Consider the following 17,766-nt stretch of genomic DNA (forward strand, 5'->3'; position numbering starts at 1 on the left):
TATTTTCGGCCTAATCACAATATTTTATGTTCAATAATTTATTGCTGTTTTATTTATTCATGTGAGAATTTTGCTTAAAGTAATTTTTTACACCGTGAACTTCTTTCAACCATCAGCGCCAACTTGTGGGAATTCGGTGACATCATTTTCGCAAATCGAAACGTCACGGGAAAAATCATGGTTGCAAGAAAATTGTTAGTGTGTCTGGATGAGAAAATGTGCAATTCTAATTGATTCTGTGGCTGGGCGTGATGTTTTCCGATTGATATCACACCCTCGCTTTGTGTTAAATCCGCAACATTTGGTGTAAATAGGTGTTTTTGCTGGCTTTTCTCTGCACACAACAGCTTCTCACCCACGAAATCGTGATTGTGACTTTTCCGCCGTCATTTCCACGGGAACGTCCTCAAAGTGAGTGCTCACTTGAGGGTTCTCGCAGTGCTGGGCCTCGCAGTGGGTGGAGAACAGCGTGGTGCTGAAGCCTGAGATGTGCCAGTGAGTTGCCCAATGGCGGAGTCACTCGTTGCCGACTGGATTGCTGACTACTCATCGCTGGACGCATCTGAGATCCGGACGTTCGCTGCCCAGCATGAGCACAACCACGAGATCTCCAGCGCCCTGTTCAGCATCCTCAATGAGAGGCACAAATACTCTGACGTGAGTTTCCATAAGATCACTTTTGAAGATGTTGCTCAAGGTCTCTGACTTTTTGCTAACATCGCAGGTGATTTCACTCTAATGACACGCTCTGAAGCATTAATTGGGGCTCTGATGAGGTAATCACTATTCGAAGAGTGATTGAGGATTTATGGGTGAAAAACCAGACAAATTGATTGGAAAGGAAATGCAAATGATGCGGAAGTTTTCCAGTATTTAGTGCTTAACAGTTTTGAGTTTGTCCTTCTCTTAATTTCCTTTCGTCAAGGCTTTAAAATCGAGCTGTTGAGTCACAGTGAAAGCTAATGAAACACTCTCTTCTTGTCCTCTCTTTTCAGTTGTTGCATTCAATATGCAATCAATTCTACAGCTTTTACAAGTCCAGCGAGACAGAATTGCGCCGATTCACGCTGCAATTTGTGCCGATTCTCATTTACAACTACCTGAACGCCGTGTCGCAGGGCGACAAGAAGAGCTGTCGCAGCGTGGAGATGCTCTTGCTGGTGATTTACAACATCGAGATCAGCAATGAAGACGGTCAGCCGCGCGTCGTGTCATTCCGCATGCCAGTATTAGCTCAGGCCTCGATTTACCACGAGGAGAAGAGTCTGCACGCCACGGATCTGCGCCGGTGGGAGGAGAACTGCAACAGGGACGTGTCGTGGGGCCCCATGCCCGAGCTGGAGCACCTCAATGCCCAGAACCGTCTCAGAGTGATGACGGCGCTCATGTTTGTCTACAATCAGCAGCTGAGCCAGATCCAGAAGCCGGCGCTCTATCATCTGTGCCGGACGGCGTCGCAGCTCGTGAATCAGGGCTTCTCGCGCGTGGGTCACGCGCACAGGGCGTCCTATGGCACCGACCCGAACGCCACGGTGGCCATGCGACCGCTGCCGAGGATCCCAGTGTCGGGGGCGTTCCTCCTGGAGCTTCTGCAAGCCGTGTATTTTGCCATGTTCAATGAATTCGCCTCGGTGGCCATCCAGACAATCGAGGACATTCACAACAGGGCGTGCTTCGAAATGTTTCCCGACACCATTCTAGTCACAAATGCAGTGAAGAATTCTCTGCATGTCAATCCCTCCGGTGAGTTTTCTGTTTTCTCCTTCTCGCTAGACTTTGGAATTGCTGCTTATCTGCGCTTATCAGGCGGCAGATATGCAGCAATAATTTGTATTATAGGGACTTATCAAAAGACGGTCGGTGTATTAATTATGTCGAGAGATATTTTGGCTCTAGATTTTCCCGTGATAATCCGTGAAAACTATGGAAAGTCGAAATCTAGCTTTATGATCGCTGCGAGGTTTGCTAAATTTTCCTCAAGACGCTCAAAACATCTTTCAATCGATCATTATAGTGCTAAAATTGAACTCTAATAAGTATTTTCTGAATTTCTTCAGTAGCTTTTATTGGTATTAAATAGAATTTTTGACTGAAATATGACAAAGTTAATAGAAAAACTGAAAATATTACTTGTAAAAGTCGATTTTAATTATTTTTCAGCGCATTTTGTCCAAACAAGCTCTAAAAAATCAACTTTTCATATTTTGCATGAACTTTTCTCTAAAGTTTTTAGGTGGAAAAATTCAAAGATATGACAAATATTGTTTTCATTCAAAGTCTAAGAATATTTTAGGAAAATGACTGCAATTTTTGAGAGAATTTTCTTAGAAAAAAATGTACGTTGCGTAAAAGATGATCGATCTTTGCATATATTTTAAATTCTTTTAACACTTATGTTTTGCCAAGAATATATAAGACGCAAACGGTGAAAAATCGACTTTTTGTACCTTTCAATTCACCCGTCGAATTGAGAAATAATGTTTAAGTTATATTGATTGATTGCATGAAGGCAAATAATGAGGCTTTAAATTTAGTTTATTGACGTCAAAACTGTCTTTAATCACTTCACTTTCTTGGAAATGCATAATGACGATGAGGCAACAATTCAAAGTGCAATCACACAATAGAGATAATTATGATAATGATGACAATATTGTGTGGCATTTTGTGTCTCACGTTTCTAACGTGTCTAATTGGGCGAAAAGACCGACATTCGCGCCTCATTAAAGTGTTTACGCAGAAATTTCATCTCACCTTCTCTTTAATCAATTACCGAACTTTTTATTTTCAAACGATGTCCTTCACACTGTCTTGCGATGCGAATATTTGACTCATCCAGTGTTTCTCTCTCTCTCTCTTTCCTGTGGCTTTAAAGGTCAACCCAGCGATGGTCCAATGGGAATTAGTGTGGCGCTCACGCCATCGCAAACCACCGTGACTGTGTCCAAGAGTATGATAACAAATGCCTCGTTTAGAGCGAAGAAGCTTCCAGGTAAGTCATTTCTGGTGACAGTTCATTGAATATCGCTCATTGAATTTGCAATAATCGACGGAATTATGAAAATTCTTAGGTGTAAATCCAAAAAAAAAAAAAGTAATTTGACATGACAAAATTATGATGTGCATTAGGCGCAAAACAAGAAAACTCTCCCTCTCGATGTGTGTTTTCTTGAAGAAAAAAAACAACCATTTTCTTGTTTCTTATTGTACATTGTGTGTGTTTTCTTGGTGTGTTTTTTCTTTCACTGAGGACGATTTTCTTCCACATCTTGTGAACCCACAATTGCGACGTGTGGAATGTTGTGGCGAGAAAACCCTCAAAAATCTTATTGATACTGCATGTGATTGCATCCCACTTTTTTATGTGCATTCTTCTTTTGGGTGTTTTTCTCTCTCTATCAGCATTTCTTGTGAATGTGTGTGCGCGCGCTTTATCCAGGTATTGGATGATGATCCCTATCAATGGCAGGAATCTTGTAATTTCCATCCTTTTGCTTGCATGCTGTGCGTATGAGGAATTTAAGTCATCTTCTCTGGCTTTGACCTCTGGCCGAAGGACTTTGAGAAAAGGACAAACTTGTGAAGCATCTTTATTTTGCTTTGCTGCCGATTTTTTTTGTTGAACTTTTACTTTTTCTCCACACAGAACGCTTCGAATTTATCTCTTTTAGCCTTTTAGTCGTGTAAATTATTCTATAAATAGATAGAAATATTTCTTCTTGCACAAAAGAAGGCCTTTTGTACCAGAAAATAAAATGTTGCTGGAAACGCAATGACGAGGCGGGTTAAAATAAGAAGAAAAATTGGCTCATGAAGGAGATGAAATGATGAGCAGAATATAAGAAGAAAGAATGGGGGAAAAAAATGTGGAAGATCAATAATTGACTTGAGATTATGATTTCAAAGTGTGTTTATTTCTTTGCGGTTTTTCACGACGACAACAACAGTGGGTGGGTGGGTTTTTAGATGAGAAAGAGGAAAGACGGAGGGAAAATTTCTTATTTTCATGCGTTAGACATTCACATTAAATGATTTTCTACTTGGATAAATGTCACGTTGTCGTGGCACCTTCTGCTACGCTGCTGCTGCTGCTGGCTTATATTCATATAATATTCTCTTCTCTCACTGCGAGATCATCACACAAATACACTCTTCTATCGCTCCTTTTTTTATTCTTGCCTAAATTATCCTCTAAATAAGTTGAAAATCCAATTGTGCTGGTAAAAGAACATATTATATTTGAGTGCTTCAGCCTTTACAAATCACAGTTTATTTCCCAGTTTTTTTTTTCTTTTTTTGGTCACGCGAACAGAAAAAGGAATTACAAAGTGTTGGAGTGCAAGAGTTGAGATGATATCTTTTTCATGTTTTCTAATTATCTTGTGATTTTTTATATTGATGAAAGGACATTTTAAAGTTCGTTGTAACTTTACATTCATACCATTTCTAATAAGCTGTCATAAATGTGATTTTACTAATAAGTGTTGCAAGAACGCTTAAAGACAAGTAAAGCCGGAATATTCACGTTGAAACCTAGGAAATAGACAATCATGATGTTTTTATTGGATTTTTCTCGCCATTTGAGCACTTTTCAATCCACCAACTTGAGATTATGTGTTTCAGAACATCGACTGACCTTTTTCAAGGAAACTAATTGTTTTCCCAACACATTTCACGCGTACATGTCGTGACACGCACGAAAATGCGGCTGTGCTAAAATGTCAGAACGAAAACATCTTCCTGAACAATCTGGAAACGCGTCCAATGTGTTCTTTTGACACATTGGACTTCTTCACGTTGAAAACATTCCTCAGTAATAGTCGAAAACTCCTAGAAGTTTCTTGAGGAACCCGGAAAAATGCGCTTCATTTACACACTGAAGAACATTTGTTAACTTCCTCGTGGTGCAAAATGGCCAGAAATTGTACGAAAATCACCCTAAAAACACCAACAAAAGAAGCTATGAAGAAATGGCTTTTTACAGCTGTAATTCGTATTAAATAAACTCATAATTTCATAAACGTAAAGTTGCAACGAGTGAAAAATCATCTGGAGTTTTGCACAATTTCCGCCACATTCTGTATTTTCCTTTGGAACTTGTTTTTTTGAAATGTACAATCACGAGTTGATAACACACATAATAACAATTTTTATTTGCAACAATAGACATTTAAAATGCGTTACAGACTTCTTGTGCAGTTGCTGCTGCCGTTTTAATTCGCTGTATCACTATTATTCCTAATAATTATGATGTTTCTCTTCTTGACTTGAAAGCTAAAAAAAATCAATCACAAAATATGTGTTAATGCAAACAAATACACACTCTTACACAAAGTACAGAACACACACACAGATATTTACGTATAAGAGAAAATAAAACACACATTCTAGAGAGCAAGAAAATAGGAGGTGCATAAAGTAAAGTAAAGTAAAATTGTTGTGAGTGAAGAAAGGAGAGGAGAAATTGAGCTTAAATTGAAATTGAATTGTGAATTTATTGCGAATCGTGCGTTCGATTCCAATTCAGATGATCTCGAAGTGGTGGAGGATTTAATGGTGGCATCGGGTCAGCCAGCACGAGGATTTCAGCCTACGCAGCCACAGGGTGACAATGTGCCTTACGATGTGACGAATGGGGGGAGCCCGAAGGGGGCGCGCAAGGCCTCGACGAAGCGCTGGCGAACGTGGGGCTGGAAGTACAATCCTGGCGGCAAGTCGATGAGTATTGAGGAGGAGCCGGAGTCGCCGAGAAAGTCCGCATCGTCGTCCAGGCACTCCAGTCCGAAGGATTCGCCGTCCAGGACGCGCAATGGATCGCCGAGTGCGTCACCGGTGCGCCGGAAGAAGACACCATCGCCCAGGGATTCGCCCACGAGGCGGGCGGAAGTGCGTGCAAGTGCCGGAGCGCGTCTGTATCAGGCCATTGAGGATAGGAACCAATTGCTGGACGACTCGGGTGATGAGTTGCAGGCTCTGCTGGACTCCATGCAGAGTCTGAAGCACAGTGTGCGTCCGGCGAGTGTGCACGTGGGTCAGTCCAACAGTGGATTGCTGAAGTAGAAGAAGTAGGAAGAGGTGGAGATGAGATGCGACGTAGAAAGTGTCTTGCAGACACACACGAGGCTCACATGAAAAGCTCGATAGATTTTCTCCAGAGTCATCAGTGTGCAATTAGGGCGGATGACGAAGGGGAGATCGACAGTGGGTGGCGGCCGGAGATATGCTAATGAGTGCCATTGTCACGCAAATTCATTTAGAGAGAGAGAGTGAGAGGCGAGATCGATTAGAGGATGATTTCACAATTGGCCACCGTGAGGATTTCGGGGGTCTGGCGTACATCCTGAACAAAATCACCCTTACGGGATATTGTCTCACATTTCACTCTGTTACGCTTCAGAGTCTCTCATTTAATTGTTCTGCAAAATGTCGCAAAGTCATGCAAGAGTGCTGAAGTTGATTCATTGCCTTTAATTTGTCCACATTAAAAGAAAATGCTCAAACTGTCAACGAAGATAACAACATCAATTATTGTGTGAATCGCATCTTTTCACTTTGATTTTACCTCGAAGAGCAATTTTTCTGCAAGACGATGAACATATTCTCGGTTTAATTGATATTATTATATTTTATAATTACTTATTGGATACTGTGGATATTTTTTTTTTCTTTAATTAATCAGCAAAAGCATCGATTGATGTCGTCTGTGACATAATTGATGGACTTGAAGTCGAGATGAGAGAGAGAGAATGAGAGACTCTGATTATATTCCGAGCCAGTGAATATGAGACACGTGCTTTAAAGGAATCTCTTTTTACGCAGAAAATTTACCCAAAATCACACTTTGTTTCCTTTTTAAAGAGTTTTTTGCATTTTTTGCCATTGTAGAATCGATTTCTCTCTAAATGAGTGATTTTTAGAGCAAATTGGATGTAAATAATCCCGCAAAGTGTTCGAATACTATGGAATTTAATTGTGTAATAAAGGGAGGTTTTTTCTTTCCACATTCTTTATCTTTAAATTTATTGACTAATAAAATGAATTTTCTTTGAATGATTTTGAAAATGTAAATAAAATAAGATATAATATGACTTTTTTCTTTGGTTTGTAAAGCATGACAAGATGATTTCTTATTACTGTGAATGGTGATTAAGAGAATTTATGCGTCTCTTCGTGTTGATAAGAATTTCTTTTCCGTTTTCTTTCATTCATTTCCTGGAGAGTCACATTCATCGATGATAGTGAGCATGAAAAGAGAGATGTTTATGGAATTGTACAGAAATTCACTGTCTATTTAATAACATTTTGCAGTAATTATTCATTGAAATGACTACAGAATAGTGACATTATGGAATGCATGGTGTTTTCTTGCTTCTTCTCTGTGTGTGTGCGAATGTGGAACAATATGTTGCAAATGCAACATATTGATTAGCTATATTGTCAGCACAGCGTGGGTGTGCGGGGTCTTTCACCAGCACGGATTATTCCAGGATTAAAATTGTGTGGACGAGAAAGTGGAGGTGAGAAGGAGAGCGTGAATGATGAGCGAATGCAAATAACGAAATCTCAATGACGCTTCGTATGCACGTGTTATGGTCAAATGATTACGAGGAGAAGGATAAATGAAAGGTGTGAATTTGATGAAAATGACTCTGACATTGACCCGTTCAGTCTCTCTAAATTGAATTATATTATTGACATTTGAATGGAATTGTCATCTTTATGTCTACGACGATGAAATGCCAGATTAATTGTCTCTCTCCTCGAGGGGTTGTTAATATTGATTTTGAATGCTTCAGCATCTGTCGTCTCGAAGAAAGCTCCGTTCCTCAGATTTAGATCTTAGAAATTACATTCAAAATGACGCAGTCGAGAATTCTGTGCGGAATTTTAGAGAAAAAGAGTGGAAAATGAGGGAGAATAATATATTTTAGGTATGAAATTGTCTGTTTGGGGGAAGTTTTAGATCTGAAAATAGATTTTAGGGCATTTATAGAATTATTTCAACGAGTTTGGAGATCATTTGAAGACTTGAAAAAGGAATTATATATTGTTTTTAATCTTTTGGGGGTAGAAAAAGAATTTTGCGGGTAGGTTTATGAATAATTTGGAACGATTAAAGGACACTTTATGGTTTTTCTCTCTACTCTTAACAACAGATTTTCGTTAGTATTACCAAAGATTCTCTTATGTGCACAAATTAGGAGGTTTTTCCACTTTCACACTGGTTTTATCGTAAAATCTTTGCGTAGTACCGTAAATATCCGATTAAAGATCAAGAATTTCAGCAATTGGTGTTTGTATACTTTTCAGCTAAAAAAAAATGCACAATTATTTCATAAGTAACAAAGAAAGAGACAACAAGATGAAATAATTATTTCTTTTATCGAAAACAACCGCAAAAACGCTGTAAATAGGCCAAAGATTCAGGAAGAAGGAAACAAAAGTGACACTGCATCCCCAATATTAGCAACCCCTTGTCTTTTCCCTGTGAAACTCATGTTGCAGACAAAGTGGATGCTTTGAAGGCATTTCCATGACTCCAACAAGCATGAGAAGATTATAATTGGTCAGGAAGTGGAGAGAGAGAGAGAGCAACAATATGGAGAGAAATCTAATTTACACTGCAATTTAGTTTGTTGGATATGAATTTGACCTCAAATTGAAATTGAAATTATTTTGGCCTAGTTTTGTTCCACATTTCCATCATTTGGTGGAAAATTCTCTAAATTTCCACACATTCAAGGATTTTTCACTTTATCAACAAAACGTGTCGATTTAGCAACACTTTGAAATTGAAAAATCCTTGACGGCGGCATTTTATGAAAAGAAATGCGTTCGACATTTTTGCAATGAACTTTTATGTGAGATTGATTGAAAGATGTCGTTATAAATTTAATGTGTCACTTAAAATACCATCAAACAATTGCACTTTCGCATCGACAATTGCGTGGGTTAATTCTGCAAGTGCGATTTGATGTTATTGCACCCCCGGATTAGCACGGAAAGGGGGTGTGTGTGTTTGTGTGTCGTTTTCTCTCCCGCAATACGTTGAACTGGGGTTTGTCCCAATTAATTTATATGATTGTGTTTTTGTACATTTCACAGCATTTGACACACTTTTCTCCCTTCTCCTCCAAGTTCTGACCTGAGTTAGAGTGGATGAAACTCAATGATGACGTTGGAATTAGTTTTAGGTCACAACCATTATAGGCTTGAGTGATTCAACATCTCAACATAACATATTTGCACTTTAGTTGACCTGGAAGGGCTTCAATTGTGGCGCTTTTCCAAGAAATTATTTATCGATACAGCCAAGCGAGAGAATAAATATTCGGCACAATTGCCAATAATTGATTTGTCATTGTCAAAACTCATTTTTCTGGTGAAATAATTGAGTGGATTTTCCCAAAGAATAGTTTTACAATGTCTTGAACGAATTTTACGAGATGATTTTGCAATATTTGTCTCTGTTGCATTACTTACAATAATATTTTCCTGCTGGCGTGTTTGCAAGGTAAACAAATGGTTAAATGACAGAAGCGAGACTATCAGATTGTTTGCCGAAGGATATTTTGATGGAAAGCGCAGATTTTGAGCAAAAAATGATGTAAGCTGATGTGATGAAGTCCTCGTAAGCCATAATGTATTGGGCGTAGCAAAGCTCGCTCTATTGTTGCATACAGAATGAGGTCATTTCTGGTGATCCACTCTCTTGCCGTGGGTTGATTAAGTCTGGTCAGGTGACGTGGTCGTTCCACGTGTTGGCGATTTAACAAATCTACCAGTGATGCTGGCTTAGTGTCGCGTGCGTGTCTGTGCGTGGTTGCGGTGAACACAGGATGCATTTATCAAATGGTGGCAGTTTTCTTTTGCCTTTTTCTATTCATTAGAAAATGCTAAAGTGTGTGTGAGTGTTGAGAATGGTCTGACGTTGTTTTTTGTCTTGTTTTGCTGCAAAATCTTTTTTGATTTGTATGAAAATTGTGCCCGTTTGTCTCTGAACAATGCTCTGAACAATTTGACACAATGCAAATCGAGGCGAGGGATTATGTTTTAGCACGACAAGAGCAGAAAGAAAGACAAACAAACGAACAATTGTTTTGCAGACGACATACCAATTCAGGCACCCAAAGACGAGGGTGGAGCTGCAGTGGCGGCCAGTGCGGGTCTTGTCAGTATCACTGAGGAGTCACCTGAGGGTGGTGAGCCACAGTTGAGTCGCGGCTCGGCGGTCAGGAGTAGCAATCCCAAGAGTCACAAGGTTCCCTTTGCCGCGGGCTTCAAGAAGCTGAAGGAGAAGGATAAGGATAAGGACAAGGAGGTCGGCTCGAAGGCGGTGACGAAGAATGGATCGGTGGAGCTGAAGGAGGTGCAGCAGCCGTCGAAAAAGTCTGCCCTCAAGGAGAAGATTGCCAGTGCCCGGAATGCGTCGCTGCACATTGTGCAGTTCGGCGACACGACGACTGATGGGGACAAGAGCCCGAATCTGGCCACGAGGACCAAGAGTCTCGCGGCTGAGGTGGGAAATGGACCCGTGGAGGGCGTGATGACCAACGGTGGGGATGCAAAGGCCGAGACGATAGTGAGCGATAGTCTGGAGAACACGGAATCGGTGGATTCGGGCACAGACATGACCATGGCTTCCTCCTCAGCACCCTCCATTGAGGCCAAAATGCAAATAAGTCAAGTGTAAAGTAGTTCAGCACATTCTGCAGAGATGGTTTTGGAGGGAGTGCGAAGAGCAGAAGTCGGTTGTCTTTGATAGCGAAGCGAAGGTTCTAAGAACGGCCAAAGATTGGGTCTTTTTCACACCAACACAGCAAATTGACAATAATTTGGATTTTATCTCATATGTTTTGGCCGCGATTCAAGTGGGGATTTTGTTAAGCTTTAAGAAGTTTAAATTTTATCTTCTATTTCCACGGTATTTTTTTTCATGTGTTGGTAAATAAAATATAAATTCATGAAGAGATTTGACATGAAAATAAGCTTTTCGCGCGGTGATTTTGAATTTCCAATATTGACATAAATAAGGAAGAAAAGATGCTCTAAATCATCCCGCGACGGATGTATTTTCATGCTAATCACTGTTTCTTTTGTTGTTTGGATGAAAGAAATCAATCGGACGAACAATGAATAAGCAATGCATGCAATGAAGAATAAATTTTGCAGAAGAGTGTGAAGATTAAATAGATGATGTATTTAGTATTTGTATTATAACCTGTTGAATATTTATCCTCCCTATTTAGCCGGGCAGTGTTGATGAGAAGAGGGAAGACAGAAGTAGCGTGAAGAAGGAATCATTCTCCCCCATTTCCATCAGTGTCTTGTCATCTCGAGAAACCTTCAAACCTGCCCTCAAGAGAGTCCTTTTAGGGTGTCTTATCTTTTGTCCCTGTCATCGTGTGTCTGTTTTTTTTATTAGGTGATACAAATAGAGGAGAATAAAACATCCCATTTTGTCAATGTGGTGCATTTCATGATGGGTGGAAATAGAGAGAGAGAGAGAAAAGAGAAATTTGATGAATGAGGAAAAGTGAGAAAATTCTCTCGTAGAGAACTTTTCCACCTCTTTTGTACAATCCCACCATTTTCACTTATCTTATTCATCGTTATGATGAAGGACGAGAGTGTGTTAGCAATTTTTCGACCAAATATGTCGACTATCAAATTGTGACTTTCAATGTGTAGTTTTTCTTTTCTTTTTGAGTGACTCTGAAACATTTCTCACAGTTCATTAGGGAGGAAAAATCCCTCGTCATTTCTCATTCTGCTAATTTACAAAAAAACCCACCCCGGAAGTGTCTGTAAACGTCTCACTGTCTCAGTGTTATTTCCTTAGGACCGGTTTTTCCGATCCTTCATGAATATTTTGCCCCTAATTTAGTTTATCTTTGGATTTAATACACTCCTCTTCATTGTTTACCCATTCTAATCGGTGTAATTATTCTGTAGTCTGTCTCATTACTAAAGGATTTAATGCTCTATTCTAAAATGTAGATTAAATCGTCTCTTTCAGGTTGATTTTGAAATTGAGAGAGAGAGAGAGACAGAGAGAATTTTTCACTCTTCACTTTTTGTATGATCGATGCATTGAAATTCGATATAAACAAACACATTTTATTCTTGCGGGGCAATTTTGCATCACGTTGACAATAATATGACGAAAAATTTAATTGTGTATAAATTCTCGGTATGAAATAATTACATAGAAATTAAATTAAACTTTGTGGAGAATCTTTTGGTTGATTAGGTAAATTATAAATAGATAAAAAATAGGTTGTAGGCGCGCATCAATTTTATTCTTTATTAAATTTTAAGGGCAAAAAATGGCAGAAATACACTTTCTTCAATGGAAGAAATGAGTTTATCTGCAATTTTTGTATCCAAACTAATCTTCCCAATCATCAGACTTTTTTCAAAATTATATAGTGTGATTGTACATTTAGCTCAAAAATTAACTAATTATTGGTATTTGCTGCAATTCTTTTATTCCTGTGAACGTAGATTTCGATACAGACATTTTTCTATCTATCAACAAAATACTATAGCAATCCTTTAACATATCCTGCGTAATATTGTTTTTCATTTTCACGCTTCCACATGAAAATAATAAAAAAAAAAGATTGACATTTAATAAATTTGCAAGATCATCGAAATTATATGGAGAAAAAAGCACATGAGCAAAAAAAATTATAAATGTTGTAAAAATATGTGGATATTTATCGAGAATATTAGCTAAAAAGAAAATAGTTTACAAGAAGTAATGAAAAAGTATATCAATGTTGAACTGTGATTTTTGTGTTCTCAATGCAAGAAGAATAAATAAACAAGATGTAATTATTAACTGAAAGATATTCAATTGATGAAACACAATTTTTCCTCAATCAGTCCGTTAGGATTTCTTCAAGAGTGGACGAGAAGAGAGTTTAAAGCAAGATCCAAGAACAAATCCGGAAACAGTAATTCATTTAAGTATCTGTGCATTGATTTGGAAAGGGAGAATTGATATTGTTGATACCTAAAAACTATACTGATATATATATATATATATATATATAGTGAATCTAAAATGTAAATAAGGAGGAAGAATGATATATTTAAAAAATATATACTATGGTTATATGGTTATTGAAAAATATCAAGTGCGTTTCATTTTGAGGCAACCTTTCACCTTTTTTCCACACTGTTCAATTCTCGAAATTCCAACTTTGTGAACTTTTTCGATTCCAATTCAATTTCTAGGTATAAATTTGAAAGGAGAAAAAAATCAGCATGATGAATTTCAGCGTGAAGGGCGACTTGCAAATGGGTAAAATCAATTAATTTATTCAACTTTTCAACAGTGAAAGGTGATTAATGATTTTTTTTCGCCGAATCGCGAAAAGTTCCCGCTCTTCTTTTACGCGCTTGCTGAGGTTGTTGATGGTTAATTACTTAGAATTCGATTGAATATCCTTTGTGTGGAAATTGGCTAGAATCTGTAGAAAAGAGGTGGTTAATTACTCGTCTTTCGGTTCATTATGATGATGAGTAATTTAAGATCACTGAAATAATTCATGGAGAATTTTTCCTCCTTGAGAGTTCAGTGATTATTATTATTATTATTATTATTGGATTCTGGGAAATTTAATCACACTTTCGCGGTTGTGTTTAATCGCCGAATCTTTGCTTCCTGTTCAACACAATAGCACAACTATCAGCAATTTTATGTGATGAACTGATAAATAGGAAACATCAGGTTTTCTTTCAGTCCTGAGAGTCTTTGAACTATAGATTTCTTGTCTTGGGAAGCAGGAAGCGCGGAGCAATGGAGAAATAGCGTGAAAAGCGAAGACAGTGAAAATTAATAAGGCAGGAATGAGGGAAATTATTTCAATTGTGGAGGTTGTTTAGTGATTTGTGGGGTGGCATAAGGGAGCCGTAATCAATTTGCGAATATTTAGATTGTGCATGGTTCGATGAATAAGACACCATTCTTGTTCTGTCTTATTAAATTTCCCCCCTCAGAATCAATATTGTCTCTTTATTTATGCCTTAGTCTTCGTCAGGGCTAAAATGAGAAATTTTCGATTTATATTGAATGTCTCTGCATAAATTATTGAATTCCATAACAGGGTCAATGAGTTTGTCAAATACGCAATCATTTATTGGGGAAAATTTTGCGCACAATTTTATTTTCATCACTCCAGAAATATCCTTACATGTGTTTTGGCTAAAAATAAAAGCATTTGTGGGTGAAAATTGCATGTGCATCCAATTTTATAATCATCCTTCGTGCACATCCAATTGAGTCTTCTCTAAAGGACTCTGGAGATTCCGTCTCTCGTGTAATTGTTCCACGCGACTCTTCTCCGAATCACGTTTATCGCATTGCTTCCATTTTGACCCCATCATAATCAATTTGTCGTGCAATTGGAAGTCCTAATCACAGATACGACAAATACCCATTTACTTTCTGCTGATACGAACACATCTCCCCGGCAGTTAAGTCCTTTGTGCTCCTCTCGACGTATTGTGGCAATAAAAAAGTTGGGTAATGAATCCATCCTCGTTCAGCGAAATGACACGTGTTATTTCCACGATTGCACTTGAGAAAGTCAATTGATGGGAATTATAAAAGCTCTGCCACACTGCTTATTTCGCGGTTCTTGACCTTTTTCACCTGGTGAATAATTAATTTTCAACTGAGAGCGCGCGCTGAAGGTGAGAGGCTTTCTTTGAAATCACTGATGGCGGCCTTTTGAAATCCCAATATAGCATCAATCCTATAATCAAGATCGCGCCGTGCAAAGGAAAATTTTTTTTCATGATTGCCATTTAAGCAATTTTCCGTTCAAATAAACAATTTTTTTCTTCAGTAGCTCAAAGGGAAATGGGAACAAAGACATTCAAAAGGCAAAAGATACACCCAAAAGTTCTGTGAGGATAAAGTTTTTGGCAAGAAATTAGCATAAGCAGCGATGAGAGTTCGGCTCATTAATTGCTCCTTCCACAACACTGGGTGTCGGCGATAAAGTTAAAACCACCCTTCGTGATGACGGAATCTTAGTGGCTCGATAATACAATCATCCCTGCCAAATTGGCGTCGTTGGGGTGAAAGTTTCAGTTTGTCTTTGGCGAGTGTTGTTCGCCACGGAACAACAACGCACACATCGGCATGGTGAATCCCTCTTGCAGGTGAAATTGATGAACGCACTAGTAAACAAGGGAAAATTCCTCGAAAGCCAAAACAGTCTGAGGTGAAAGAGGAGATTTTAAGTCAGAAGGTGTGGGAGTGCCGAGGACATCTCCCAAAAGGTCTAGGTCGTGAAGATACGCGTAGAGTGGAATCAATAAAGAATAACCACAATTTACATTTAATACCATCTCCAAATGAAATGTTTTTCTTTTTTTTCCCCCTACAATGTCGAGATCCTTGCGTAAATAGGACAAAATTGACGATTGAACTCCGAAGATGCTCAATATTTTCATTTTCTTCTTGTTTACTTTCTCATGTGATGATTTCTGCAGAATCTCTTAAGAGTGATTTTCCTCAAACTTTGAAGCAACTTCTCAACTTTTGCCGAGAGATGATTTTGTGTGAGAAGTGAGGAAAAGCAAGGGTTCTTGGTTTTATATTAAATTATCTTCAATTGCTTATTGGTTATTGAATGAACGGAGAATCATTTTGTCTAACAAATCAATTACGATTAGTTATTAATCTTGAGAAGAGTTTCATGGAACTTTAGAGACTATTTTGAAAGAAGTTTTGCAATAAAATTAACCTTTCGCATTAAATTTGGCAAAAGTGGAGTGACAAGAAGCTTTGCAGCGTCATGGTTTCTTGTGAGGTGGGAAATTTGCGTGCGTGTATGTGATGATATGGAAAAACCGCTGTTAAAACCCATAAGAAAATGATAAGGACAGAGACAGAGCGTCATCCGATGTGGCTCAACTCCTTCCAAAACATTATATGTTGTCACCTTTTCTTCTCCGACAAAACCACCCCCGAGGGATGGATGTGCCTTCGTCGTGTTCCACGTGTTCCCCACACGTGTTGGGGCATCTCAAGAGAGACGGAATCATTCATAATGCGCGGATTACGACACAGTATGGTGAATAGGAGGTGAGCAACATTTCCCGCGAGCTGCACATGATGATTGAATGACGATGATCTGGGAGTTTGTGGGCGTTCACGTCGCACTCCTCGCGGGATTTTATCCGAACATGAGAGACATGGCCATAAACAAGATGTGTGTCGGCATACAAATTCGCAGGCACACGTCGCTTGCTTTTAAGGAGCCACGCGGGGAAGTCACGGCGAATCACATGTCGCCAGACAATGCGGAGGAGTCCCAAAACGAGATTGTGTCGCTGTGGAGAGACAATCACGGGATTGACACGTTTCCGGGATTACAGCAGCGGCACGAGAGCTTTTTTGCGCGATTAAACCCGATCATTCAACACGGGGTTGACCGGGATTGATTTCCACTTGTGCCACTCAATGTTTGCTCTATCGAGCTCTATCCACACTTTCACCCTCGCACACACACCTGAAAGGGGGGCGCTTTTTCATGGTCGCCGGCGCGTTTCGCGATGATATTAATCATACACGTGCTGTCAACCCATGACCTTTGCCATCGGCAGACATTGGGGTGCTTCCGCGTGTGAGATGGATACAATTCCGCGTTAGACGCGCTGTGGCTTCCTCAAGCACTCCTCAATAGAGCACCTGTGGCGCCGAGGTAAACATTCTCACCACTTCTCGTGCTCCCAGATATCGCAAATGATGACTTTTATCTGTCCAGAATTCACATAAATATTTGCGGTGTCATTGAAAGTTAATATAAAGTTATCATGATGTACGCTTTTCCATTGTGACAAATCTCAAGAATTGTTGTCACAAAAGTTCGAAGAAAATTGCTGATTTCACGGGATGAAAATATTACAAATATTAAGTTATTAAAGCGAACAAAATGCTCATGAATTTCTCAGCTATAAAAATTCAACTGCTTTTGCAGTTTTGTACTATTTATGATTTATGAAGATCAAAGTTGATTTTCTCGAGTCAATATGTCGTGAAACTGAAGCCATTTCTCAGCATCTTTGGGATTTGCGGGTGTGTTTTGAATCAGACATATTTATTTAACACAAGAATCTTTAAAGGTTGATTTTTGAATATAAGAACGCTGAGGGCAAAATTCACTATTGAGTTGAAAAGAAACCCGTCAAACGTACGTACATTATTTCCAAATATCCTTTCATCATCCCAAAAAAGGTGTTTTACATTAATACAAAACGCGCCCAAAGTTGAAGTGATTTATTCTGAACAGTTTTCCTCTCATCCAATCAGTCAATTACCCCTTGTTAACCCCATGCATTAAGATCAGCGTTAGCCATTTAAGTCGCGATTGAAATTTTCCGTTCGGTTGGTAAGGAGTTACTGAACTCATTATATTTTTCACACGCGGAAAAAAATCTCCCTCGAGGGTGGAAATTGTGCGGCAAGAAGCGCCCTCAAGAGAGAGAGCGAAATCTGGAGAGCTTTTTTCCACTCTTCCTCCACAAAAATGTTAACATGTAATTTGGCGTGGTGTGGCAGAAAAGGCTCCGGCGAAAGTGTTCGAGTCTCGTCGTGCTCGTGCGTCTCTCCAGCATCCCTCGCACAAGCGATGTGGAAGTATAAATGGAGCGTCTCGACGCCAATACTCATCACTCGTCTCTCGACTCTTCACTGTGAAAACTCACAACGCGCAACACTTTGCTCGAAAATTTCACTTCACC

The 17,766-nt window shown here is 39.1% G+C and overlaps 1 protein-coding gene across 2 annotated transcripts; it reads left to right on the forward strand.

The window, feature by feature from the left end:
• Positions 1-11: 11 nt before the first annotated feature.
• LOC132260274 (hyccin) lies at positions 12-13,141 on the forward strand. 2 transcript variants are annotated; one of them, XM_059758289.1, is made up of 4 exons: positions 12-657; positions 996-1,743; positions 2,876-2,992; positions 10,107-13,141. In XM_059758289.1, the coding sequence occupies exons 1-4, from the start codon at positions 508-510 to the stop codon at positions 10,691-10,693; spliced, it is 1,602 nt and encodes a 533-aa protein (XP_059614272.1). In that variant the 5' UTR covers positions 12-507; the 3' UTR covers positions 10,694-13,141. The 2 variants fall into 2 exon arrangements, with proteins under 2 accessions (XP_059614272.1, XP_059614273.1); XM_059758290.1 differs by lacking the exon at positions 10,107-13,141 and adding an exon at positions 5,528-6,982.
• Positions 13,142-17,766: the final 4,625 nt, after the last annotated feature.

Source organism: Phlebotomus argentipes, unplaced genomic scaffold (assembly GCF_947086385.1).
Source record: "Phlebotomus argentipes unplaced genomic scaffold, Phlebotomus argentipes genome assembly scaffold_18, whole genome shotgun sequence".
Lineage (NCBI taxonomy): Eukaryota > Metazoa > Arthropoda > Insecta > Diptera > Psychodidae > Phlebotomus > Phlebotomus argentipes.

What these genes read in the sequence shown, in the direction of transcription:
- LOC132260274 (XM_059758289.1), top strand. Translation starts at nt 508, where the DNA reads ATGGCGGAGTCACTCGTTGCCGACTGGATTGCTGACTACTCATCGCTG. An exon ending in AGAGGCACAAATACTCTGAC is followed by an intron (nt 658 to 995) that starts GTGAGTTTCCAT and finishes CTCTCTTTTCAG; the next exon opens with TTGTTGCATTCAATATGCAA. An exon ending in TAGAGCGAAGAAGCTTCCAG is followed by an intron (nt 2,993 to 10,106) that starts GTAAGTCATTTC and finishes ATTGTTTTGCAG; the next exon opens with ACGACATACCAATTCAGGCA.